Consider the following 26,244-nt stretch of genomic DNA (forward strand, 5'->3'; position numbering starts at 1 on the left):
GCCCCAGCTCCATGCCAAGGAGGGGGTCCAGGTACCACTGCGGGGACAGGGGGCCACAGGCAGCAGGGACAGCCGGTGTCTGGAATGGAGCCGGGGCATGGAGGGGGGAGCCTGGAGCAGGAGGGCCCCCGGCGACCCCCTCTAAAGCTGCCAATTGGGGTGACGGCTATGAACGGTCCCCGTTCCCAACACACATCCTCTTTCTCCCTCTTCTTTCTGCTTCATGTGCACCCTTTTCCCTACCGCGCCTGAACCTGGAGCAGAAGCTGGCTTTTGTGATTTTCTTTGTGTTTACTGAGAAATGGTCATGCCCATCTCGGGCCGGCTCAGAAGGCGTCCCCCCCCCACCCCGGAAGTGAGAGAGTTCCCATGGCCTGTCGGAGGTAAAAATAGAGACAAAAGATGAGTGAGAGGCAGAGAAGCACAAGAGGGGAACACAGAGAGAGGGAGGGAGAGAGAGAGGAGAGGGAGCCAGAGAAACAGGGCAGAGAGAGGCAGCGGGTTACAGCGGGTCCTCTGCCCTGATCTGTTTGTCCATGTATCAGGCTGACAGCTGATGGCGTGTGGCCCATTGGGCATCACTTCATGGCTCAAAGCCGCCATCCCTGAGTCTGTTTTCCCAGGTTTGTGCACCCAAGAGCTGGAGTGTGGAGCAGGTCGGCATCCTGCACCCACTCCCAGGGGTCAATGTCACCCCACCTGCCCCTGCCTCGGCAGTGGTGTCAGCATCTCCATCCTGTAACAGCCCCCTCATCATCTGTGCAAGCCTGGCTCCTGCTGATGCAGGGCTGGCCCCCGGGGCCAGGACCGCAGTCAGTGACTGCCCGAGTGTGGGAATGTATGAGTGGATGAGTGAGGGAACAGGGAGGGACCGAGCCACTGCCCGTCTCCTCCGTCCTGTTTGTGCATGAGAAGGCTGAGCAGGGTCGGGCAGGGTGCTGGCCTGTGGCTGGGGCACAGACCCTCCCAGGGCCCTGGCAGCATCCCGCACGGCTCTCCCTGAGAGCAGGTCCCGTGACACTTCTCTGGAGCCGCCTCTGCTCCATAGGGATCTCGGTCAGCAGCTTTATGGGGCCAGCCGCCCTGGCTCGGGCCTTCCCCTCCAGCCGGTCCTGGACTCCCAGGCCTCAGAAGAGCACAGGGAATCAGGCGCAGGCACGGCTGAGGCTCCTCTGGGAGCCTGGGGGCAGGGGGATGGGGACATTCCACCCACACCGTGGGCAGGTCCCAAGAAGCTGGCTTAAACTTTGTGGCCAGGCTGTGTGTACCTGTCGCGCAAAGTGGTGCTTGTCCCTTGCAGGGGCCTGTTGTCGGGGACAGGGGTTGACTGGGATGTCTCCAGAACTCGGCTTGGGGGCTGGAGCACCAGGGAACCAGGAAGGGGGCTTGGGGCTGGGGGCGACTCTCGATTTGGCTGTGGGGTGGCAGGGTGGCCTGAGGGGCCTCTGGGATACCTGGTCAGAGGCAGCTGGGATCCCCGTCCTCCACGGCTTGGGGATCAGCTCCTGCAGAGCCGCCTGCCCACCCCTACCCCGACCTTGTGCAGCCTTCTGTCTGGGACAGGAATTTGTGGCCCCCTGTCTCTGGTCTCGGGACCACAAGGGTGAGGGAGGGTCTAATTTCACAGGATTGGCACGAGGGCGGCCTGTGCCCCCTCCGTGATGTGATACAATTAGAAATACAGGAGTTCCCACTGTGGCACAGTGGGTTAAGGATCAGCTTTGTCATAGCTGGGGCATAGGATTGGATTCAATCTGTGTCCCAGGAACTTCCATGTGCCATGGGTGGGTGTGGCTGAAAAAGGGAGAGAAAGAGAGAAAGGAAAAGAAAGAAAGAAAGAAAGAAAGAAAGAAAGAAAGAAAGAAAGAAAGAAAGAAAGAAAGAAAGAAAGAAAGAAAGAAAGAGAAAGACATGTTTAGTCTTCGTCCCAGCCTCCTGGCACAGAGCCCTTAAAACCCTTGGGGTTTTCTGAGTCCCGGGGTGAGAGGAGCATCTTTTGTTTTTCATAAGACGCCCATTTCCACCATAGGTGTTTATGCTCACGAGGTCACTCTTGATGCCCCCCCCCCAAAGCTTTTGGCTAGAACCAACCATTTGATTAAAAGGCTGGAACTTTCAGTGTGACCCCCACCCCACGAGCAATCTCCAGGGAGGGCCCTGGGGCTGGAGATTGAGTTCCGTCATCAATGGCCGGAGATTCCATCAGTCCTGCTTCTGGGACAGAACCTCTGGCAAGGCCACAGGGTTGGAAGAACTTCCCACAGAGGGGCTGGGGGGGGTGGCGCACCCAGAGAGGGCGTGAAAGCTCGGCACCCCCTCCCCAGCCCTTGCCCTGTGCCTCTCTTCTGCTCTTCCTGAGCTGCGGCCCATATCTGAATCCAGTAACAGTAAGCGAAGTGCTTGCCGAGCTCTGGGAGCTGCTCTCGTAAAGCGTCGCGTCTGGGGAGGAGGGGACGGGAACCCCCATTCATAAGCACGTTGAACAGAGGTGTGGGTGCCCCAGGCTGGCTACTGGCATGAGGCGGGGGCGGTCTTGCGGGCTGAGCCCTTTACCCACAGGCTGTGCACCGACTCCAGGGAGTTAGGTCAGAACTGAAATCAATGGTGGAGACGCAGCTGGTGGCCAGAGCGCTGGAGGATTGGTTGGTAGGAAAAGAGCCCACACCTGTGGTGTCCGAAGTGCCGTGAGTGAAAGACAGATCATAGCACCAAGTCCATTCTCGGCCTTTCTCAGTCCTGCTCTGGGCCCAGGAGGCTGGCACATGGACCACACCACACAGACCCCCTGCCCTCCCGGCTCTGGTTAGGAGGGGTCCGTGGAGGCACCAGCATCCTGTCAGAAGGCCAGAGGAGAAGGGTCGGGGTCTTTAGCCCCGGCTCCCTCCCTTTAAAGCCCCCTGCTCCTGCCAGGCAGCCCCTTGCCCATGGCTCCTGCTCAGTGGCTCTGGAAACACCCCCGCCCTTCAGGGCCTGGAGCGCTCATGGCCCCATCAGCGCCCCAGGTTCCCTTAATATGCTGCCCACACCTTTGTCAAAGCTCTCAATCGCCCTCTTAGACTGCGTGCCATCTGTTTCCTGCCGGTGCCCGACCTATACAGGGTGTTGGTGGAGTGCCGGGCTGTAGAGTCACCCAGTTTGGCCCTCGCTTTACACGAAGGGAAAATTGAGGCCCAGAGAGGGTAAGTGATTTGTCCAGGGTCAGCCAGCCCCAGGGGCAGGGCTCACGGCTGCTCTGAAAAGGGCATGGAGAGGTCAAGGCTGAGCTGGGCAAAGGCTGGGCGCCCCCTGCCCCCCTGCACCCCCCCCAGGCTGGTCCCGAGAGCATCTCCTTCACAGCAGGAGCCGGATATGTCTGCGCCAGCTTAATAAACCCATTAGGGCCACTCGCGCCACCCAGACATGGGCATCCAGGCACCCAGCCAGTGCCCTCCTTCCCTGCCCCCTGCCCCAGAGGGCGAGGCCCTCCACGTCACAAGGGGTGGCTCCCAGCCTCCCTGCTGCTCCTCACCCGCCCTCCAGCCGCCCAACCTGCCCACCCGGTAGTCCCAGTGGCTTCCAGGCCTTCATACACGTGGTTGCCCCCGCCTGGGTCCCCTTCCCAGGCCCACCTGGCACAGTGTGGCCCCTTCTCCAAGCTGCACCTCCCCAGAAGCCTCCTCCAGCAGCCCCTCCACCCCCCCACCAGCTCCCCTCTCCTCTCCCCACAGCCGTGCTTGACTTGAGGCTGAAACCTTGCCTGGCTCATCTCTGGCCCTGGGGGCCCTGCCCGGAGTGGGGCTGATAATGACGAATGTGCGGGGCCCTGGACCAAGTTCAGGGCCAGAGTCAGCTCTGGGCTGAGCCCCCCACCCCCGTGATCCACCCCCAGAAGCTCTAGGTCCTCCAGTGGGTGGGAAAGAGGCCACAGGGAGGAGGCTGGGGGGAGAGGCTGCAAGTGCTGTGATCACCTCCTCGGCTTAGCTCAGCGAGGCCACAGGAATCAGCCTCACTTGACAGACAGGGCCATTGAGGCCAGAGGAGAGGCTGGCCCTGCCTTGGGGGCTCAGTTGGCCTAGGACCCTGGGCTCCAGCATGGTGCTGCATTCTCCTGAGAACCCAAGAGGAGCCGGGGACAGGGGTGCAGTGACACAGCCATGCAAGGGGCTGTTGGGGACATTTATTTCTGGGGGTCAGGCCCAAGCATACGGCTAAGGACATCCTTCCTCCCCCTTATGTGGAAACACTCTCTCCCAGGGCTCGGAAGCAGCAGGGCCGGCCCCCAGCCCAGGCTCTGCCACCTTGCCTGGGGGGAGGCTGAGGGGCAGAAGGGGGGAAGCCCTCAGGAGCCCCCCTCGGCTGGAGGGCTGAACGTGTGGTGGGTGTTATATCTTCTCACGCGCACCAGCTCCCCTGGGTCCGAGATGGGCGTGCTCCCGCGGGTGTCATAGCTTGTGGGGCAGGGCGGGGGGGGGGGGAGGGGAGAGGGAGAGACCCGTGAACACAGGCCCTGAGGGAAGTCCGGCGGCTGCTGCCTGGAGCTGGGCGCTCTAGTCCCCCACGCCTCGCCAATCCAGCTTGCCTCCCTGCCCTTGGTCCTCCCACGCCCTCCTGCCCCCCCTCCCCCCGCCCACCCCCCAGGATGCCCCCAAAGCATCGTCTGCATTTCCCCTGCTCCAAACAGCCATGGGCTCCCTCTGGCCTTGGGATACAGCCCTTTTCCTTAGCTGGGAATCAGGGCCCCGGCCTTGCCTGTGAGGCTTCTGCCCCAGACCCTCCCCCACCTTCTTCCCTCCCCCTTCTCCCCAGATCCTCCCCAGGGACCAGATGTCCCCTTTCCTCTAGGAAGCCTTGTGGACACCCCCTTCCCACCAGGCCCCAGCATCTGAGCTCTGAACGAAGTCTGGAGGCAAAGCTCGGTGCTTACGCTAAAGGTAATTCACCTCCACCTGGAGGGACCCATCTCTGTCCCCTGCCCACAGTTCCATCTCTTGCCACCAGGGGGCAGATGGTGCACACTCAGAAAGCCCCACCACCCACCCCCGCCCCCAGGTGTCAGGCAGAGGGAGGGAGGGAGGGGAAGGGGTAATGCACACACACCCAACATACACACAGGTTCTGGAACCTTGGGGAGCCCTTGATCAATGACTGTTACCCTTATTTGGCCTTCAAGGAAAATCCTTCCCGCTGGGCTAGCAAGTGGGAGCTGGGCTGGGGGCCTGGGCTGCGGGCAGGAGCAGGGAGCGAGGCGGCCCAGATCCGGGACCCGGGCCGCCCAGGGCAGTCTCCAGCCTGTCCACTCACCAAGTGTAAATGAGCAGGGCGAGGAGGGCGGTGAGGAGGACGGCCAGCAGGACCGACAGGATGGCAATGATGACCACGGCGCCTGCACTCTGAGACCCAGGGGCCGCCGGGAGTGCCTTGGCTAAGGGGGGTGAGGGGAGAAGGGAGGAAAGAGGGCTGACCTGAGAAGGGGGTCCAGGAACAGCCTCCAAACCAACCACCTCACCCCCTCCGGGCTGGGGGTGGGGGGGCTCCTGCAGACAGCAGGATGGTGACTCCCGGGCTGGCCCATCCTCCCAGCACCCCTTGCCTGGTCTTCAGAAGCCCCCAGCCCTGGTGTTTGACCTACACCCTTGGCCCCATACCTTGCTGCAGGCGGGTCTCACTGGACCACTCTGTCTCAGCCACGGGCCCCCGGTCACTCATCACCAGGAACTTCACTCTGAACAGGAGACCCAGCATGAGGGTGGGGGTGCCCAGGACCTGAAACCCCAGCCCTGGTGCGTGTCAGTCTGGCCCCTTGACTCCCAGGGCCTGGCAGGGGGCAGGGGACAGCCCGGAATGACAAGCACAGCTTAGAGTCCAGCCCAGCTGTGACTCCCATCCCAGCTGCGACATTTCCCAGCTGCGTGGCCTTGGGAGCCTGTGTCCTCACTTGGGAACGTGTGTGGATGGACCAGACCCCCCAGCACAGAACATCAGTGGGTGAAGCCCAGAATGGGGGGAGACGGGCTGGGACCCACTCCGCCTGGATGGGGAGAGGCTGCCCGCGTGGTCTGCAGGGGAGGACGGGGGCCCTCTGTCCAAGAAAACAGGAGAATTCACTCCAGCCTCTCTGACCTCGGGCTCTTGTCCCCTTGGCAGAAGTGGAGCCCAAAATGCAGGCAGCCAGCTGGAAGCTGCCCCAAGGATTCTGGGTGCCCCCCACCCCTCTGGATGCCAGCAGGAAACCCCCCCACCCCAGCCTGGCTGCTCACCGGTAGGGGCCCGGGCCGGGCAGCGGGTGGTTGCAGCCCCTTGTCCTCGGGGAGCAGCGGGTATTGTTGCCAACACGGAGGACCTGGAGCTGGTGGCTGGGCGGGCCGCCTGGGTAGAGTGCCCGGTTGGCCCTCAGTGTGAGGTAGTAGCCCCTCTGGGGGAGGTCGGCGGGGACCGGGGTGTCCTCCATCCTCTGTGGGGCAGTGAAGTTCTGGGTGGCTGAGGGTGGCACCATGGGTCAGAAGGTGGGGGCCGCATGGGCAGGGCTCCACGCCATCCTGCCAGACAGCCCTCCGGCCACATCCCCGCTCCCCCCCATACCTGCTTCTCCCCTCAAGCCTGCCCCCCATTTCACAGAGGGTAAAGCCAGCCTGTCCACCACTCCCTGGCTGCACCCACCGTTGCTGTGGGCCACCACCAGCCAGATGGCATCAAAGTCAGAGATGTTGAGGTGACTGAACTGGCCCCTTGGCTGGTCCAGGGTGAGGGTGGACTGGGTGAGTCTCCCTGCCAGGGTGGCGCTCGAGAGCTGGGGCACATAGTTGATGCGCTCTGGGGTGGGCAGGGCAGAGAAAAGGGGCTCAACAGGATGCCCGAGGCCTACAGCCTCGTCTGGGTGGGGGGCCATGGTCCTGGAAGCCCCCATCTGAGGGGGGGTGAGGGCTTTTCCTGGGGACCCTGCTCAGGTGTGAATCAGGAGCACTCCACGGCATCCCTGCATCCAGCCCCTGGCCCTGGCTGGGAGCCTCTTCGGGGCGGGCACCATGGGAAGCCACGGGGAGGCCTTGCCCCCTGAGTCCCTGGGGTCTCAGTGCCGGTCAGGGCCCGAGAAGGAGGTAGATGGAGGCACAGGAGCCTCCCGCCCCCGCCAGCTGCAGGCACAGTTCTGGGGAGGGTCTCTTAGGTCTTGTTGGGGAGTGACTCAGATTTGGGGAAGTCTGAGCCCAAGCCTGAGCTCTAGGCTGGACTCAATTCCCACTACTCACAGTCCTACCTTGAGCGGCTCACTACTCACTACCCACCACTGACTACCCACCACTGACTACCCCCACTCACTACCCACCACTCACTACCCCCACTTACTACCCACTGCTCACTACCCACCGCTCACCACCCATTGCTCACTACCCACTACCCACCGCTCACTACCCACCGCTCCCTACCCACCACTCACTACCCACCACTCACTACCCCTGCTCACTACCCACCACTCACTACCCGCACTCACTACCCACCACTCACTACCCACACTCACTACCCCCACTCACTACCCACCACTCACTACCCACCACTCACTACCCACACTCACTACCCCCACTCACTAGCCACTACTCCCTACCCCCCACTCACTACCCACTACCCCCCACTCACTACCCACTCCCCACCACTCACTCCCCACCACTCACTCCCCACCACTCACTCCCCACCATTCACTACCCACCACTCACTACCCCCACTCACTACCCACTACTCACTACCCACCACACGCTACCCCCACTCACTACCCACACTCACTACCCATTACTCACTACCCACCACTCCCTACCCCCCACTACTCCCTACCCTGAACTCTGACATTCTCCGGGCCTCAGCCCCCACTTCTCAGCCCCCTGAGCCTCACCCACTTGACCCAGGTTTGTTTGCTTGATGAGGTAAATGAATGACTTGGGGGTGTGGTAACACAGGAAGGTCCTCGCCAAGACCCCAGGCCCCGACACGGCCTCCGGGAAGCATCCTGGCTCCTCCTTCCCCATTGTGCTCGGCACCTCCCGCCCCACAGCAAGGCTCCCTGCCCTTCTGGAACCTGATCCCTCTCAGCCCTGCAGCTGGACAGCTCGGAACCTCTGACTCCTCCCAACTCTAATGCTGAGGCCCTGGGCACACTCTAGCCTCAGACCCAGGAGAGCAGCAGAAAGGTGAGGCGGGCTTTACGGAAATCTCCAGAACCCACTACCACTTTCAGTTCAGTTCAGTGTGATTCATCTCCATTTAATTCTGCTCAGCACCCAGAGTTCAGGGCTAGGACTCCTCTCTCAAGGCTCCCAACTCTAATGCAGAGACCCTGGGCACACTGCACACAGCAGGCACTTAATGTTTGCTTAATGAGAGGAAAGGCATGGAGCAAAAGAGATGTGGGGTGGGGGGCCGCAACTCTAAGTCCCTCCAGTATAAGAGCCCGAAAGTAAACGATGCCGGCATCCCTCTTTGGAGAGCTTCCTTTTGGGGAAAGTCTCATCCGTGAGGACTTCTTTTTTTTAATGACCGCACCCACGGCAGGTGGAAGTTCCCGGCCAGAGACTGGATCCGAGAGACAGCTGCGACAACACCGGATCCTTTAACCCGCTGCACCTGGTTGGGAATTGAACCCACCCCTCCACAGCAACCCAAGCTGCTGCAGTTTGGTCCTTAACCCATGGTGCCCCAGCGGGAACAGCCCTGAAGACTTCTTCAAACCTCTCCTGGGGACAGGAAGGAGGGGAGGAGGCGAGCCATCTGGTGGGAACTGGGCTCAGGAGTGGGGCGGGGGGTGAGGAGCCCAAAGAGAAGGAGGAAGCACTCCCCACTCCCCCACCTTGGGGTGAGGGGACTGAGGGGACGGCTGTCTGTCTTGTGGCCTCTTCTGATGGGCTGTCTCCCTGTCCCACCTGAGACCCAGTCCCCTTACCCAGGGCTGGAGAGGCAGCTGGGCAGTGGGGTCATCCTCTGAAGCTCGGGGCACAGTGGGCACCCGCCCCACCCCTCACTCACCCAGGCCCGTGCCCAGCTGGAGGCAGGTCAGCAGCAGCAACGGTGGCATCAGCAGCAGAGACTGTCCCCTACTGAGCCCCATGGCCAGGCAAAATGTCCAATTGTCTGTCTGTCTGAGGGTCTGTCTGCAGCATCCACAGCCCTCGAGGCTCCACTGTCTGTGCTGGGCTTGGGGAGACTGCTTCTGGCACCTCCTGCCGCCCCTCCCAGGTGCCCCCTTCTCCCAAACAACTGGTTGGACAGGTTTGGGGGCAGAATCTGCGGGCCCCAAGGATTTGGCATCGCCAGGGAGGGGTCTGAACAGAACAATTAGCTGCAGCTGCCTGAAGAGCTGGGACACCCCACCCCTTCTCCAGGAGGGCCTGGCCAGGGAGGGGCCGCCAAGGAGGAGGCAGCGCTGGGGTCCCGGCAGCCCCGTGACAGTCCTGCTACACCTCATGGATTTTCCTTGTCCAAACAGTCCCCCAACCTGGCAACCAGGGCTTCCCCGCACCCCGCTCCCCCTGCCCCTGTGTGGAAGGGAGCTACCCTCATTTCCCGGACGAGGCATACAGAGGGGAAGATCATCCGGTCAGGGCAGACCGGAAAGGGGGTCACCCCTAAAAGCAAGCTTGGGGGCACGCCCTGCTGTCCCCATGCTGCCAGCCCCTGGGAAGGGGCTTCGCCGACATGGCCTCCCATCCTCCTTATCCAGGTGACCGCCCTCTCTCCTGCATCTCCGACCCCCTCCCACCTGGACCGAAGCAGCAGCCCCTCAGCCCCGCCACACCTGACCAGAGCCACCCTCCTAAAGCGCAAACACCTTGAGGGAGCGCTTAAATTGTTCTAAACAATTCGCTATAAATATTCTTTAGTGATTCTAATGCATTTGCTGTCCATCACCTAATATACGGTGTACTGGATTGCCAGCCCACCTGTTACTCCCTTTCTTTCCAAAAAGACTTAACGCTGTGCACATTTTTTATGGCGGGTGAACTTCGACAAAGGAAATGATTCCTATCAACACTATGTTACTACCTGGTAGATCTTTGGCGACCAAGTGCTAGCAGATAGTTCCAGACGTTTCAAGACTGACCATGACTGTATGTCACCAGTGCGCTGGTGGTGACAGGACAGGCTTCAGAGGCAGGTCGTCCTTTAGCCACGGGACGTGGAGGTCGAACAGGCAGAGGTGGAGCAGGTGTGGGGGTCTTTGCGAGGGCGTGGCCAGTGCTGCTGGGCCCGGATGCAGAAGAGAGTGAGGACACCAGGGGTCCAGTGGGGCCCAGGCTGCAAGTCCTGGGCACACCCAGCCCTGGAAAAGCTCCTTTGTCTCCCCAGCCTGTCATTAAAGAAGTGGGCACACCTGGGGACATGGAACGCCTATAGAACAATGAATGCCATGCACCCCTAGATTCAACAATTGTTTTTTTTTCTGATCACATCCGCAATATGTGAACGTTCCCCGACCAGGGATCGAACCCACGCCACAGCAGCATCCCAGGCTGCTGCAGTGACAATACTAGATCCTTCACCCACCGAGCCATGAGAGAACCCCCGACGGTTGTTAACATTTTGCTATATTTTCGCTCAAGCCTCTCCCTCCCAGATATGTATATATATATACTTGATATGTTATTTTTATATATAAAATATATATTTTATGTTGTGAGCCACAAGGGAAGTACAATATATGTTTTCATATAATACATATTAATAAGTATATAGATTTACTGTTATCCTCTCACTTTTTATCTTTGCAAAGACTGATGGATGAAAGCAGACACAGCGACATGGGAAGAGCTTCATCCTTTTGAAAGTACAGTCTTGCTCATCGACTCCTTCTTAGAAACCCAGAAGCGGGCAGAGCAGGCATTCTTACTACTGATCTCATTATCCAGTTGAGAAAACTGGCCCCCACAGGGAGAGAAACCGGCAGCCCCGCTAACGGCCGGGCCTCAGGAGGTCCGCGGTGGGGCTGGAAATCAAGCCCGCGTCTTCTGAAACCCAGGCAGGACGCCCTCTCTCTCTTTGCGTCTGTGTTTCACGGAGGGGCTGCCGGAGCAAAGGTTTACGTGTTTCCTTCTCGGTTGGCGGCACCCTGCCTTAAGGCTCCGCACGAGATCCTGCTTTTATTTGTTTTTTTATATTCTCTCTTCGTGCCCATCTCTACCCCCCTCCTGCCCTCCCCCGCAGGCACCCGCCCTCCTGGGCTTGGCAGGTGCCTTGTATCTTACTCACGGCTGCCCTGATAGAGACTGCGGTCTTTGTCTGCGGGACCCAGCACACGGAGCAGCCTTTGTTCCCTGAAATAACGCCAGGGTGGTAAAGGTGAAATGGGTGTTTCTTGCTTTTTCTAACCACCCCCTTTCAACCATACCTGAGTGATTTCTGAAAGCCCCTAGATAACCGCAGGAAGGGGGCTGGTTGCCAAGGGAACCAGCCGCATGATTAGAGGGTTAGACCTTTGGGTGGGCGGTATCGCTCCTACCTGTGGGGAGGGGAGGGGGGCTGGAGGTTGAATCATCAACAGCCAATGGGTTAATCAATCACCCCTACGTGATGAAGCCTTCACAAAAACCTCAAACACTGGAAAAAACCTAAAATGCTGAAAAATCAGTTCTTGCCCTCCTGATCTGAAATGCCATTTTTATTACATGCCACAGACGTAGGCAAACCTCAGTGCTCCTTCCCAGTGTGATCTGGGACGAGGTCACATTTGCACCAGGGTGTCCATAGCCACAGTCCACCTGGGGCTCCAGCTGGCTCCCTTTGGCCCCCCAGGCCCAGGTGTGAGGGCTCCTTCTCGAGCCTCAGGGCTTGAGGAGCCACCCCCTGGCCCTGCACTCGACCTGGGGCTGCTGCAGGTGACCCAGCGTGAATGGAGTGGAGCCAGGATGCCCAGATGCTGCGGCGCTCCGGGGGAGGGGGGAGACCCACCAGCCCTGGGGGATAGTCTCCTCCCAAAGAGCTACCTTGCCGTGTAGCTTTGGGGTGATTCATGGGACAGGGTGAGGCTCCCACCCACCCCCTCACACAGGGCAGGCGGCTAAATGTTCCCAAAGGCCCGCCCAGCTCCATGGAAACCATCACATCCTGTCTCCAAGGAGGGGCACAGAAAGCTCTGGGCGCTACCAAGGGCTGCAAGGCTCTTCCCACCCACCCCAGCAGAGGGAGGCCCCAGATCCACAGCCTGGGACTCAGAGCAGAGAGGGAGAGTGCTAGTGACTTGATGACGTCCCCTGCCACCAGCTCGGCCTTGGGGCCACTCACCTAACAGACACCTGTCTGCTACTAGCGAACAAAAAAGTCCCCACAGTTCACGGACCCCCACCCTGGGCCCGAATCTCCCTGCTACACAGTGGTCTGGCCTCTTCCAGGTCCGCCTGTGCCTCCCTCAGAACAGGCCCCCTCTCCGGTCCAGGGAAAGAAAGCCTCACACCCCCAGCAGCACAAACCAGGAAGCCCTTGCAGTAGGAGAACGCCCCCTTTGAGTGCACTCCCCCAATGCAGGGCCGAGAGGCAGCCACCCTGGGTCATCCCTGATCCACCCGAGCCTGGCGTCAGGGCCTTCCTGCTGGGGACACTGGGCAGCTGGAGGGCACAGCACTGAGGTCTTTTTTAGTTGTTGCATTTGGGGCGACTGTACACACGTGGTTTATTGAGCCTCTGCGATGTGCCTCTTGCTCATACCAAACGCCTCCGAAGCTCTGAGGGTGAAAACAATAAACGCTTGATCACCTCCCGAAAGCCTGTAGGTGCGCTGGGCTCTGCTGGGCATTTCTTCTGCTCCGTCTGCATCACCTGGAGTCCCTCACATGTGGCGACACCCAGCTGGGGCTTCACACACACGGCTGGGGTGGGAGGAACAGCGGAGGGCTCCCCTCCAGCCAGCTCATCCATTTCCTCTCCAGGAGGCCGCTCCTTGCTCAGGGGTCCAGCCAAAGCTTCTTTACACGGCATGGAGAATCCCAGGAATGCCAACTGGCAGCTGGCAGGTCAGAACATCGGAGCAATACTGCAGCCACAGTCTGTGGCCAGAGCGAGCCCTGGGATAGCCCAGGTTCAAGGGACTGGAGATGCCCCTTGAGGCGGGTGCAGCGTCCGTGTAGGGGTGGGTGGAAATACACGTCCATCCTTGGAACAATCCACATAGGTCCCGAGGTGGCGGGTTTGCTGGGGTCAGTGCGGCTGGGGGATTAACTAGTGATGGAGAGAAGAGGGAAGAGGTCCTTGAGGTTAAGGGGCATCACAGAGGGCGTAGGGCCGTTCAGGTTCATGTCTGGACTCTGGCTTTGACCTTAACAGAGATGAGAGGCCCTGCAGCGTTGGAGCGGAGGAAGGGCATGGCCTCGGGCTGCCGTGCGGAGAAGGGGCCGAGGCACACTGCTCTCCCGGGGCGGCTGTAACAGGCAAATGGGTGGCTTAGAACAGCAGAACCTTACTCTCTCAGGGCTCTGGAGGCCGGAAGTCTGAAATCGGGGTGTCACAGGGCCACGTTGCCTCCGAAGTCTCTGGGGAAGAGACTTATTTCTGGTGGCTGTGGCCTTCCTAGGGGCCCCGGGCACGACCCTGATCTCTGCCTCCGTCTCCACACGCTGCTCTCCTCTCTGTGTGTCCATCTCCGTGGCCAGTCCCCCTCTTCTTGGAGGGACGCCGGTTCCTTCCCGGGTTTGGGGCCCGCCCTAAGGCAGGATGGTCTCATCTTAACTGCAAAGACCTCATTTCCAAATAAGGTCACATTCCTGCCTTCCCAAGAGACATGCATTTGGTGACACTGTTCAACCCACTAGGGGGTTCTGGGGCCCTGCTGCAGGGTCCAGAGGAGACAAGCGTGGTGGCAGGAGGACCCTCCCTAAATTCATGCGCCCCCCCCCGGGGGGGGGCTGCACAGGAGCCTCCCCTTCACCCCTTCGTTTTTCTGAAGCTCAGAAGCCCTCTGCCTGGAGCCCAGGCGGCTGGGCCCACCCAGGGCTGCAGTGTAATGCTGGGGGACAGAGCTCTGGCCACTGAAGGCCTTCCCCCAGCTCAGCCTGCCCCTCCTCACCTGGATGAGCTCCTGGGCTGGCATTCAGGACCCTCCACGCTGTGCCCCAGGCCAGATCTCCTCCCTCCCAAGCCCCCAGCTCCACACCCACCTCATTCAGCCTGCTGAGCCCCTCAACAAACCCACTGTGATGCCTGATTCCCTCCCTTCTTCCCTCCCATCCTCAACGAAAGCGCCTGCTCAGATGCCACCTCCTCCAGGAAGTCCCCCTGTGTCCCCACACCACCCCCAGCCTGGGCCAGATGCTGGGCAGTAGGCTCTGCCACTGCCTTGTTACCCCATCACAGGCCTTCATCTTACCCTGTCCTTTCTGTGCCCAGGTTGTGTCTGTCCCCAGTGCTGCCCAGCAGAGGACCCCATGCAGAAGGGGCACCCAGAGATGTCTGATGATCTGAGCCCACTCTCAGCCCCCCACCCCTCCTGCCCAGTCCCCCTGCCCCAACCCCTTCTCGCCCCCTGCACTGGGGGCGCTCCCATTGCCCAGGCTGTGGAGTCATGGAGTTGGGCTCAGTCAAGGACGGGGCTCAAGAAACAGGAAGTGGAGGGCAAAGCTGAGCCCCACGCTTCCATAAAATACTCGTGAGGCTTTGCGCCACCTCCCCTGGTGGGGGGCGGGGGGGTTAGGAGGGGAGGGAGAGGCCGGGATGATTAATGGGACATTCCTCTCAGGCCCCCGGGGAGAAGTCTGGGAGAAGAATGGTTGTTAAGGGCAACACATTCTTCCTTGGATAACTCTAGCCTGCGTCACCCACAGGGAGTGGGGTTTCGGGGAGGTGGAGACCAGAGTGCCTGAGCGGCAGGAGCTTAGAGATGTCACCCATCTTGTAGGGGAAACTGAGGCCGGCCAAGGTGGGCAGGGTTGCCTGGTGGGGCTCCCCCAGCAAATGAGGCATAAAGGGGGAGCCCTGGGCTCCTGTCTCACTCTGTCCCTAGACGGGAGGGGCATCCAGGCTGGGACCAGCGAGGGGTGGGAGAAGTGGTCTAAAGGGGAGGGCCGGGGCCCTGCTGCAGGGAGGGGAGAAGGCACCCCGGAAAGCTGAGCCGGGCCCCTCCTGCTCCGAGCCTGTGCACACGCCCTTCCTGCTGCCCATGAGCTCTCATCACTGACCTCTGCCCTGGGCTCCGCCCCCATCATCGCTCACGTCCACGACACCGCGGTGGTCGGTGGATTAGTCTGCTCCAGCCAACGGGGCACAATGCCACGGATCAGGCTGCTGAAATAACAGACCTTATCGCCTCACAGTTCTGGAGGCTGGAAGGCCAAGGTTACATCAGCAGGGTGGGTTTCTTCTGGGGCTGCTCTCCTTGGCTGGCAGACAGCCACCCTCTTGCTGCATCTTCACAAGGTCTGTCCTCGGCTGCATCCCTGGGGTCCCTGTGTCCTCATCTCTTCTTGTTTTCTTTTTAGGGCCTCACCTGCGCCGTATGGAGGTTCCCAGGCTAGGGGGCCAATTGGAGCTGGAGCTGCCGGCCTACACCACAGCCACAGCAACGGCCCGCAACTGGATCAGAGCCATGTCTGCCACCTACACCACAGCTCATGGCAACACTGGATCCTTAACCCACTGAGCGAAGCCAGGGATCGAACCCACATCCTCATGGGTACTAGTCAGGTTCTTAACCCACTGAGCCACGATGGGAACTCCCATCTCATCTCTTATAAGGACACAGATTGGATGAAGTCCCGCCCTAAAGGACTGACTTCATTACCTCTTAACTTTGTTATCCCTCCAAAGACCCCCTCTCCAAACACAGGCACGCTCTGAGGCACTGGGGGTTGGGGCTTCAACACAGGAGTCTAGAGGAACAAGCTTCTATCTATAGTAGTGTGTGTGCCCACTGTCGCCCTCTGTGTGGGGGCCACTCTAAGGACAGGGCCAGGACCTGAGCCCTCTGCGTGGCCTGGAGGGTGTCTGGGCTGGGTCTCTAGGTCTGCAGTCCTGCCCAGCAACTGCCCCCTCCCTCCCCCGCACCTCTCCTCCCCCTCCCCCACCCCCATCTGAGGGACACGGAGGGGCAGCCAGGCTGCAGAGTGAGCAGTGAGGTGTGGCTGTGTCCCTCTGCTCCTGTCTCATGCTGGCCCCTCCCAAGGAGGTAGTGCCTGCCCCACCGTCCACCACAGGCCCGCTGGCTCCCCAGGCTGCCGTGGGCAGGGACAGGAGGGGCTCCGGGGAGCCCAGGGGCACAAACGCTGGGGGCTGTGAAGAAGTCTTAGCGCATAGCGAGGCCCTTCCATCTCCGGGAGCACAAAGTCAAGCCTGAGCTCCTCCTCTCTCCCGGTGCCTGGGGACGGCCACGTTTCTGGGGGTGACAGATGGTGGCTGTTCTGACTGCCTGGCTCCTGCAACACCCTTCTTATGTCTGGGACACGGCTTTCCTGCAGTGTGATGTCTTGTGAGAAGCACAGAAGGGGGTCTCTCCTCAACACAGACTCGGGCCCCTCACCTTCATCCAGGAACCCTTCCACCCCATGGCGGGCACCTGAGTCTGCACCTCCCACTGTAGCAGCCAGAGGGTGGGACTTGCCAGGTGCCCACGCAGCCAGGTGATCACAGGTCACACGCACGCACACCAAAGAAGTGGGCGTCACCGGCCAGCCCGGTCTGCGAGATGTATTCGCTTTTTATAAAGCATTTAGTGGACAGTCATTAAGCACCTACTGGGAGTGGAGCACTGTGTAAGCTCTTAGGGGCATGCACCCTCATGAGCAAACCTGGACCCTGCCCTCTGGGAGTTTACAGCTAAGCGGAAGAGACTCAAAAGCTCAGTTTAAAATGTCCAATTACAAAACAGAAAGAAAACATGCTGAGAAAAGAACGTGGCTCTAGGAGAGCTGAGGGGTCAGGAAGGGCTTCCTTGAAGAAGTGACAGTGGAGCTAAGGAATGATCGAGAGGAGGGAGCCAAGTGGAGGAACGTCCTACACTGTGGGGAAGGCAGGTGCAAATGCCCTGGGGCAGGAGGGGCTAAAGGGAGCAACAGCAGGATCATGGGGCCTCAGGACCGAGATGACGAATCTGGGTTCTGTTCTCGCAGGAGGAAACCTCTGAGAGGCGTGACACCAGTAGGTGTATAATCTGGTTGGTCCCTCTGGAAGCTGGGACAACGAGGGTGAGGGGTCAGGAATGCTGACGAGGGGGAGACCAGCAAAGGGGCAGCTGCTGACGCCCCAGCGAGAGACCGGGTGGCTGGCCTGGGGACTGCAGGGGTGCTGGGGCAAAATGGATGGCTCAGAGGCCCAGAGGAATCAAGTGAACCAGAGGGTGAGAGGGAGGGAGGGGTGGCGCCTGCCTGGTTTCCACCTGCTGTCACCCTTATTGCTTTGATTTTTGGTTCCATGAGTCACCTGCAAGTCACCACCCCGACAATCACGGCTGTTTTTTCCTTTTTAACAGTGACCTTGTTTTTAACCAGTGAGCCATTATGTTACAGGCCAATGGAGCTGGAGGCACTTCCCCAAATATAGCCCTAGAGAAAATTTAAAACATTATTTAATAAAAGATTCTCCACAATGTGGTTCTCACTATGTGCCCTGCTCAAGGCTGTCACGAGCGGGCCCTAGCCGGGCTGGGGTCTGGCTGATGACCCTCTACAGCGTGACTCAGGCAGAGGGCCCTGGCACGACTCCCCTGGGCCCAGCGTGACGGTGCCTGTGCTGGGCGATGACCCATCCTGCCACCCGCTCTCTGTGTGGACTCGGTGACACCCGGGCATGCTTGCCAGCACAGCCCTGGGGCAGAACGCCCACAGCTGAGCAGGCTCGTGGTGGCCTCCCACTGACCAGGGTCAGCTTCCATCTTTGTCAAATATTAACAGTTCATTAGTGCTCGTGTGGACTTGGCCAGCCGCTAAGATGACGTCCCCAGAACCCCCTTTTCTGGGGAATCTGCTCTAAAGTTGGGGTGACAGAACAACCTGCAGAAGATAAAGGGCCCCCCTTTGCATTCACACCCATCCCCACACCAGAAACCTGGACACGGCCTCTCCTTCTGGCTTACCTCCCACATCAAAGTCCCTGATTCTTTCAGCCACCTGCTGAGTATTTCTCAAATCCATCTCCTCCTCTGCAGCCTGCTTCGGGGCAGATACCATCTGCCTGGAAGACCAGGCTGGCCTCCCTCTAACTGGTCCTCCAGCCCCCAGTCCCTGCTGCCACAGCCCTGGGCACCTTCCACGCCACCGTGGAAGGCGATTTACAGCTGACCTCCTGAGCGCTCCCTCTCCTCCTCCTTCCTTTCCTTACCTTTGCCTCCTGAGACTTCTCTCGCTCCTAGGAGGTTCCCTGGCCCCCCCGTTGCCTCTCCCGGACTCCCCCCCCCAGCCTCCACCCACCATGTTGCAGTGTCTGTTCAGAGCCTGTCTCCGGGGTCGAGCCCACGTTGGCCCAAGGGGGTGAGAGCAGCTCCTCGGAGGGCTTGAGGGTGCTGTCCAGAAGTGAGCGGCAGCCCCAGGCACTCAAAGGACGTCACAGGTCCTAGAATCTGCACAGATGCTGACACTAAGAGCAAGCCACAAAAAGACCTGGACACGCAAGAGCTGGGGGCAATTTCTGCTTCTGGCTGATTCAGCTTGGGGCAGGTTCATTCATCTTCTCACTCAGCAAACACCACTGGCCGCCTCTTCCTCCCCACATACCTCTCCTGGGCAGGGCCCACGCTGGGCATCCTGGACTTTGAGGGCCTCCTTGTCTGGTGTTGGAGCCAAGCCCGGGCAGGACAGAGTGAGCAGTGCTCTTCGGGGCAGCCTGCGCGGGTGAGGGAGCTTTTAACCCTCCTCCAGTTGCAAGAATCCAAAAGGGACCTGGGCCCCACAGTAGCAGAATTTCAAAGTGGCTGCCCAAGGGGCTGGTTCCCATGGCCAGGTGTCACCCAGACACCAAGGCCTGAGCTCCTGATGGTATTAGAATCTGCTTCTGTCTGCACCTGGAGGGGGTCTTGTGACTGGTGGGGGTGCAGGCTGGATGAGAGAGAGGCCACCAGGGACCAGGGGATCATGGGTTGAAAGCAGGCTCCCTGAAGTGTTTGCCTGGGAGGGAGCCCTGCTTAATCTGGGGTGGGGAGGGAGGCTTCCCTGCCCCGCAGGGGCCTCTGGAAATGAGGCCACCCTGAATGTTACAGTTAGGGCTAGCAATCAAGGGGCCAGGCTCAGGACGCCGGGGACAGGTGCTGGAGCCAGCCTGGGCCCCGCGTGTAAGTGCTCCTCTCCCAGAACCAGCCCGCGCACCACTGGGACGGAGGAGCCAGGCTGCATTTATTCATCTCCAAAAGGGTGGGAGGGACAGGCTGGATGCCCTCCTCCGGGAGCCTGTGTGCTGGGAGCCACAGTCAGAACAGACGGTCCAGAGCGGCCTGGGGACACATGGTGCTGTGACCCTGGACAGAGCGCGGTGGCGGCGGGGGCGGGGGGAGCAGGGAGAGGTTATTGAGCCTCACTTTTTCCATCTAGAAAACGGTGGCAGCTGTGCGGACCGGACTACAGACACACTGTAGATCTTCAAGCGGGAGTGTGACTGCTGATCCCTCTGCCTTGGCCAAGGAAGGACCTGGAGCCCTGACCTCCAGAGACCCCGCTGAGCGGCGGCCGCTTGTGGACCTCGGGTCATTGGGAGGGACGGACGCGCTGCTGCGCTTCGGCGTGCGCACGCGCAGGACCCTACGGCTGTGGTGCACTGGCGCCTCCTTGTGGCCGTAGTGGGAACCACCGGCCTTGCCGACGAACGGCCGTGAGTCTGAAGCCTGTCCTCCTGGGTGATGGGCGCTGGTGGACCCCAGAAAGCCCCGGATCTCGATGGTGTGTGACAATCCAAAGGCGTGATAGCCCCCCAAAAGTAACATCAGGACATGTGCTTATCTGAGGCCCAGAGCAGTGAGTGAGCTCCCCAAGACCAGCAATGGGCTCTCAGAGAGTACCCACGTCTAATACTGTGTGTGGCATGCAGCAGGTGCTCAGTAAGTGCTGTGGAGGGAGAGTGAGGGGATAAGTCCATGAGCCATCTGTGTGCAAGGGGCTTAGAAGTGGTGGCCAGACGATCATAACATACTTTCTCTTTGATCTTCCAGCCGGTGAGAGCCACCCTCAGAAAGGGCCAGTGTCCGGGGACAGCAGAGGCATCTCTAAAGGCTTCACTGCAGCCCCAGCCACTGGATGGATGAGAGAGAGGGACAGACGGAGGCTCAGGCCTCACAGACCCCATGATGGGCCCAGCCTGGCCCCCTGCCCAGGACAGAGCAAGATACCCGCAGGCCTCTTCCTGGGGCCTGGAGCCTTCCTGTCCGGGCATTCTCTCCACATCTCTCCACGCTGCCTCAGCCTCGCTTGAGGCAGGCAGAACAGAGGCAGGGATGGAGGTGGGGGCCAGCCTGACCACAGCCCTCCCCTGAATGCAACCTCACTGCCTGGGGAGGGGAAATGAGAAAGCCAGAGGCAGGGCTGGGCTGCTAGTGGTGGGATTTCAGGCCGGGTGGGAGGGGCCGTGGGGGAGGGGCACGTGGGCGCAGGGGTTGCGGATGGGGTCAGTGCACCTCTGTGCCCCCACCGCCCAGCTATATGGGCCAGGCTAGGCGTTGAGGCTGGGGAGGGGTTCCAGGCCAGGCTCGCAGCCCATGGGCAGGGTGGCAGCCTCACAGGGCGGGATGTGGTGGGTCATGTAGCGCTTTCCCATGAAGGAGCCGATCCGCAGCTGCTCCGGGGCCTCCTCAGACCACCACGGGCTGGAGCTGCATGGGGAGAGGAAGAGGTGCTGTGTCTCTGCCTGGCAGGGAGGGCTGGCGAGCTCGCCACTCCCAGAGCCCTCCTCCCACAGCCTCCGACCTCCCTTTCTTCCCTCGTAGAATCAGCTGGAGGCCTGCCTCCTCCAGGCGGCCACCCTGACTAGCGGTGTTGGTTCACTGAAATGACAGAGGGCTCCCTGGAGAGAAAACAAGGCCTGGGACAAAAGGGCCCTGGGCAGAGGGATGTGGCCCCTTCTCTGAACCTGTCACCAGAGGAGCTGCTGGACCACTTCCCAGGGCCTCCCAGGTGAGAGATGCTCAGTGGGGAGGCTCCCGGCACCCCCCTGAACAGGGCAGGGCCCAGCTCAGAAACACAGGGCGTGTGGAGGCTTCCAGGTGCTGGGGCCAGTGAGAGGGGTGGGGCTCTGGGTGGGAGAGGGGCCCTCGGGGGTGTCACCACTCACCAGTGCACGGTGGAGGCTGCCAGGAAGGCCAGGAGCAGGAGGCCGGCCAGAGCAGAGAGGATGGAGGTGATGACGACCATGCCACCACTCCGCCGCCCTGGCCACGTGTCGATGGAGCCTGGGGACTTGCCTGCACACACAGTGGCTCTCAGAGGCTGCCCCTGGGCCCCAGGGCAGTCACCTCCCTACCATGCTCACACCTAATGCCAAGCACTGCCTCACATCGCCAGCCAGCCTCCTGAGCCCACCATCTGTCCCTCTCAGCTGGGCATCTGTGCTCTGCCAGCCTGGACCACCCACCCCTCCAGCCTCTGCCTTGGTCTCACCTTCTGGGCTGTTCCCACCAAATGTACCTACCCGCTCCCCATGGCAGGCAGAGGGGCAGCAGAGCTCAGGCATGACCATGTGGCTGCCCTGCTCCCTGGAGCCTGGCATTTAAGGCCCTCACATGACAAGACCCACCACTCCTGCCCACGGTGCCTGCAGCCCACATCCCCAGCACACACCCCCTCCACGGGACACTCTGGCCTCTGATGCAGTCCTTGCCTGGTGAACCACTGGCCCCTCGGGGCTCTGCTGAGGGAGGCCTCCCACGACCGTGGCCCTGACCCGACGCCAGCCTCCTTCCCGCCCTGGCCCTTCTCTTCTGCCCAGCAGTGCTGGTCATGAGCTTGGCTCCCTGAAGGAGGGCAAGACTGTTTCAGTCCACAACTGGGCTGGGTCCTGGGCACCTGTTGTGGCTCAGCAAGTTAAGAACCTGACCAGTATCCATGAGGATACGGGTTTGATCCCTGACCTCACTCAGTGGGATTAAGGATCCGGCGTTGGCAAACATTTGGGGGTGGACAGAGCTGCTGTCTCTGCCGCTGGGGCTGATCCTGAACACGACCCTCCAGCATGAAGATCTGTTTGAGGGGTGGGATGGACTTGGCTATTGCCTTCGGGCCCCCAGTCCCATGGCAGCAGGGGGAAGGGCTGGCTGAGCTTGACCGCAGTGCAGAAGGCTACCAACCAGTCCACGCGGGGCAGACCGGACCCAGAGCGCCCCTCCCTCCGCCAGTGCTACCTTGCTGGAGAGCGATGGGGTCAGACCAGCTGGTCTCGGCCTGGGGTGAGCCCCTGGAGTCCAGCCGCAGGAACTTTACTCTGGAGAGAGAGAAGGAAGGGTGAAGCTCCGAGCCTCAGCTGCTCTGGGCAGGGTGCCCACCTCGCCCAGGCCCCTGGCAGCTCTTGCTGGCCAGGCTGTGGGCCTTTCCAGGCATGGGGGGGTGGGGCACACTGGGATCGGCCTTGGCCTGGCCCATTCTAAGGACCTTTTGAGACCTCTGGCCACAGTGACCTCTGCCAGCAGCCCCAAACCATCTGAATTGTCACTCTCCAGATACCCTACCTGGCTCTGGGGCCCTGGTTACTGTCACCTACAAGGTGCCTCACGGTGACTCAGTGGGGCCATGGTGCTGGGGGCCCCTGACTGTGGGGAGTCTGTGAGGCCATGGAAGGCCCCCCGTGTGGCGCGCACCCAGGAAAAGACTCAGGGAGGGAGGGTGTGATCAGGGTGCACCCAGAGCTCAGGCTCACGGGCGGGGGCTTGGGTTGTATCTTTGTCTGTGGTGGGGAGCCCTGGAAGGTCTCCCAGCAGCTGGGGACCCAGGCAGGCTGGCACTGCTGGGAGCTGGCTCCGGTGGCTGCTAGGGGTGGGGCAAGAGATGTAACTGGAGGCTGAGACAGGAGTGGTCACAGGAGGGGGAAGGGGAGGGGGATACGGAGGCCTGGATGGAGGCTACCCTTGGCCCCGCCTTTCCTGCGCCCCCTGCGGGTTCTCCCAGCAGCACTTGGAGCTCCTGAGGACATCTGGCCCTGTCCCCAGAGGGGTCTGGACACCTGCTCTCCCACCCTGGCCCCACCCCTGACCTTGACAAGCCGCTGGGCACTCCGTGCCTGCAGCTCTGCCTGTAGAGATGGGTGGCAGCCTTCTCTCCTGCTTCCCTGCCTCAAACCCACTGACTGGATCTGAACTCAGCCCCAGGCTTAGTTTCCTGCCAGTTGCACCTGTAGGAGGGACAGCAGGGCGGGGCTCAGCCCTGCAGCATGCCCCCTCCCCAACCCCCCGCCCCGTGCTGGAGCCTGCAGACCCCCTCCCACCGCCACCCTCATCGGCTCGTCATGCTCACCACTTCCTCTCGGGCCTCCTGGAAGGCCACATTCTGCCTGCCCCCCAGCTGCTCCCGGCCCACAGAGGAAGACGCCTAGAGGCTCCTGAAATGAGGACCTTGCTTGGCTTGCAGCCAGGAAGGGGTGGGGCCAGGGCAGAGGCCTGGGTGAAAGTGAGCAGGGCCCTGGGGGGCTCCTGGGTGCAAAGTCTTTCTGTCCCCTATTTCTTGTTTTTAGGAAATGGGCCTCATTCAGCCTCCAGGGTCTTCCCTGAGCTCCAAGGGGCAGGTTCCCTGGAGCACCGATCAGGAAGGAAGGGGAGGCAAAGACACAGGAACAGATAGTACAGCCTTGGGGCAGGATCCTTGTTCCCTGCAAAGTGATACACAGAATGACGCGGGCACCTCCTACACCTCAGAGAAACGTTAGATTCCTTATGCTTCTGTTAGAAATGAATAGTTTAAAAGCGAATGGTTTGGAGCCTTCCGTGTGCTTCTCCCTCATTTGACTGCACCCCTAAACACCAGCACCCTGAGTGCAACTGCCTGTGGGTTAAGGGCTATAAACACATGATGCTTTTCAGGAACTTTCCTAGTTTGTTCTAATCTCTGATCAATATGCCCTCTTTGCAAGTATTATTCTAGGCAAAATCAAGATGCAATAATCCAGAAGACCACTGCCAGGACTCCCGTTGACACCCCAGCTTCGGTGACTAAGATTCCCGGAAAGAAAGAATGCAGATTTGCCCCAACCCTGATTCTCATCTGACACCCTGTTTTCCTCCCTTTAGACTATAAAACTCCCTGCAATTCTTCCCCAAAGGCAGGCACAGTCTTTAAGGCGTCAGCCTGCTATGGCCTCCTTTGCCTGGCAAAGCAATAAAAGCTTTTTTTTTTTTCCTTCACCCCCAACTTCGCCTCCGCGTTTCTCCTCAGCATTGGTGGACAGAGGCCGAGTTTCAGCAATATGGTGAGAGATCTGGGGACAGCCCTGGTCCCCCAAACCCATCTTCCAGCACAGCCCTCTTCAAGGGTCCAGGCCGGGCGACCCACCTGTAAGGTCCAGGGCTGGGGAGGGGGGAGTTGCAGTAACGTGGCTGATGGAAGTCAGCAAGGCAGCCAGCATCGTTGCCCACCCTGAGCACAGGGGCGCCCCCACTGCCACCCAGTGGGTCCTCACAGGGCAGCTGGTCCAGGGTCAGGGGCAGCGTCATATAGTAGCCATCTGTCAGCAGCTGTGGGGAGGCTGGGATCTCAGCCAGTGTCTGTGGGTTCTGGAAGTCCCTGGAGGCTGCCAGAAGGATGAACAGACAGAGGGGCTGGAGGGCCGGAGAAGACCAGACCTTCCTTGTTGTAGCCCCTGGCGGCGACGGCGGGGCCCAAGTCCTCCAGCCCTAGCCCATCATGCCTCAGAGCCCAGAGGGCCCCTCCCAACATAAGTCAAACTTTGTCACCTCTCAGAGCACCCTCAGGATAAAGTCTAAACTCCCAATTCACACCCAACTGTGAGGGGCCTCCCAGGGCCCCACGGCCCCACCCGCCACCCAGACCTGCACCAGGACCCACTGTTGCTGAAGGCCACCACCAGCCAGATGGTGTCGGCTGCACTGGCGTGCTGGTCCAGGACACATCGCGGCTGCTCCAGGGAGAACGTGGTGGCCGTGACCTTCCCTTCCAGGTTCCAGGCCGTTATCTGCGGCTTGTAGGGGATGAGCTCTGTGGCCGTAGAAATAGGTGTGAGGATCCAGGGCCCACCGACCCTGGGGCTGCCTCTCCCAATCAGACGGGGTGGGCTCCCTGGGTCCAGTCCCTCCAGCAGGTGCACCAGCCCCTTGGGTCTGGCCAGACGTACCCATCCCAGGACCCTCACTCACCGAGGCTCATGCAGGGCTGGGTCCAGACCAGCACCACGAGGGGCAGCAGCCAAGGGTGAGGCGGCCTCCAGGGGAGCCCCATGACAGCCTTCAGAGCACCCACCGGGCCTTCCTCCACATCCGAAGCCTGGGGCTGGTCTGGCAGCCTCCAGCCACACCCCCTCCCCCAACACCTCGGGCCTGGAGGAGCTGGTTAGTCAGGCTGCCTGGCTGGCCAGGGGCTTGAAAGACCTGAAAATGTAAGTGCACCCCCACCCCTCCTCCCAGCCCAGCCCACCACGGGGAGGGAGCTGGGCAAGCCAGTGCCAGTCCTGAGGGAGCAAGGCTTCCAGACCCGCAGATGCCAGGTCACCCCAGAGGCCCCTGTCTGGATGTGGGTCCCACCCAGGCTTCCAGCCCTGGGAGGAGTCCTATCTCTGGGCTCAGGGCCACATGCCTGAGATTCCTGCACCTCAGGTGCCCGAGCCTCTCTGGAGCCTTTCATCCAGCCCCTGGAAGGAAGCAGGCTGCCCAACTCACCTGGCTCCAGCCCCATCACAGCCCCCTGGCCCTGCGGCCATCTCTGGGCCCTGCGGCCCTCTCTGGACCCTGCGCTCCCTGCACCAGGCCACATCCTCCCTCATCCTCAGGTCCTTTGTCCAAAGGAGTAACGTGGAGTCCGAGAAAGGGCTGCAGACCCTGGACAGCTGCCAAGTCCCCTGCTTATGTTGTTCCCATGGGTTCTCACTATATATATAATTTTTTTGTTGTTGTTAAGATGCAATTCACACACCATAAGATATTCCTTAAAAATGTACCATCTGGAGTTCCCTCGTGGCTCAGTGAGCTAAGGATCTGGCGTTATCACTCCTGTGGCAAGGGCTCAGTCCCTGGCCTGGGAACTTCTGCACGCTGCCTGCTCGGCCAAAAAATAAAATAAAAATGACATAAAATGTATAGCGCGGTGGTTAGGGGGGTGTTTGTTTTTGCTTAAACAAGAAGGGTTTTATTTTTATTAACAATTCTGGAGGAGGACGCCTGTGGGCAGGGGCTTGGTC

At 60.5% G+C, this 26,244-nt stretch overlaps 2 protein-coding genes across 4 annotated transcripts; both read right to left on the reverse strand.

The window, feature by feature from the left end:
- Positions 1-1,905: 1,905 nt before the first annotated feature.
- Positions 1,906-13,604, reverse strand: LOC125127168 (uroplakin-3b-like protein 1). Of its 3 annotated transcripts, XM_047779807.1 has the most exons (7): positions 11,206-13,604; positions 10,003-10,306; positions 6,637-6,789; positions 6,237-6,430; positions 5,625-5,701; positions 5,281-5,401; positions 4,137-4,427 (listed from the first exon to the last, which is right to left on the reverse strand). In XM_047779807.1, the coding sequence occupies exons 3-7, from the start codon at positions 6,775-6,777 to the stop codon at positions 4,319-4,321; spliced, it is 642 nt and encodes a 213-aa protein (XP_047635763.1). In that variant the 5' UTR covers positions 6,778-6,789; positions 10,003-10,306; positions 11,206-13,604; the 3' UTR covers positions 4,137-4,318. The 3 variants fall into 3 exon arrangements, with proteins under 3 accessions (XP_047635762.1, XP_047635763.1, XP_047635761.1); XM_047779806.1 differs by lacking the exons at positions 4,137-4,427; positions 10,003-10,306; positions 11,206-13,604 and adding exons at positions 1,906-2,833; positions 8,986-9,424 and having other exon boundaries at positions 6,237-6,456; XM_047779805.1 differs by lacking the exons at positions 10,003-10,306; positions 11,206-13,604 and adding an exon at positions 8,986-9,418 and having other exon boundaries at positions 6,237-6,456.
- Positions 13,605-19,239: 5,635 nt separating this feature from the next.
- On the reverse strand, positions 19,240-25,981 carry UPK3B (uroplakin 3B). The gene is made up of 6 exons (XM_047779808.1): positions 25,208-25,981; positions 24,900-25,049; positions 24,387-24,624; positions 22,250-22,329; positions 21,184-21,313; positions 19,240-20,725 (listed from the first exon to the last, which is right to left on the reverse strand). Exons 1-6 carry the CDS (start codon positions 25,287-25,289, stop codon positions 20,566-20,568), a joined length of 840 nt encoding a protein of 279 aa, XP_047635764.1. The 5' UTR covers positions 25,290-25,981; the 3' UTR covers positions 19,240-20,565.
- Between the last annotated feature and the right edge of the window lie 263 nt (positions 25,982-26,244).

Source organism: Phacochoerus africanus, chromosome 5, assembly GCF_016906955.1.
Source record: "Phacochoerus africanus isolate WHEZ1 chromosome 5, ROS_Pafr_v1, whole genome shotgun sequence".
NCBI classification, from domain to species: Eukaryota; Metazoa; Chordata; class Mammalia; order Artiodactyla; family Suidae; genus Phacochoerus; species Phacochoerus africanus.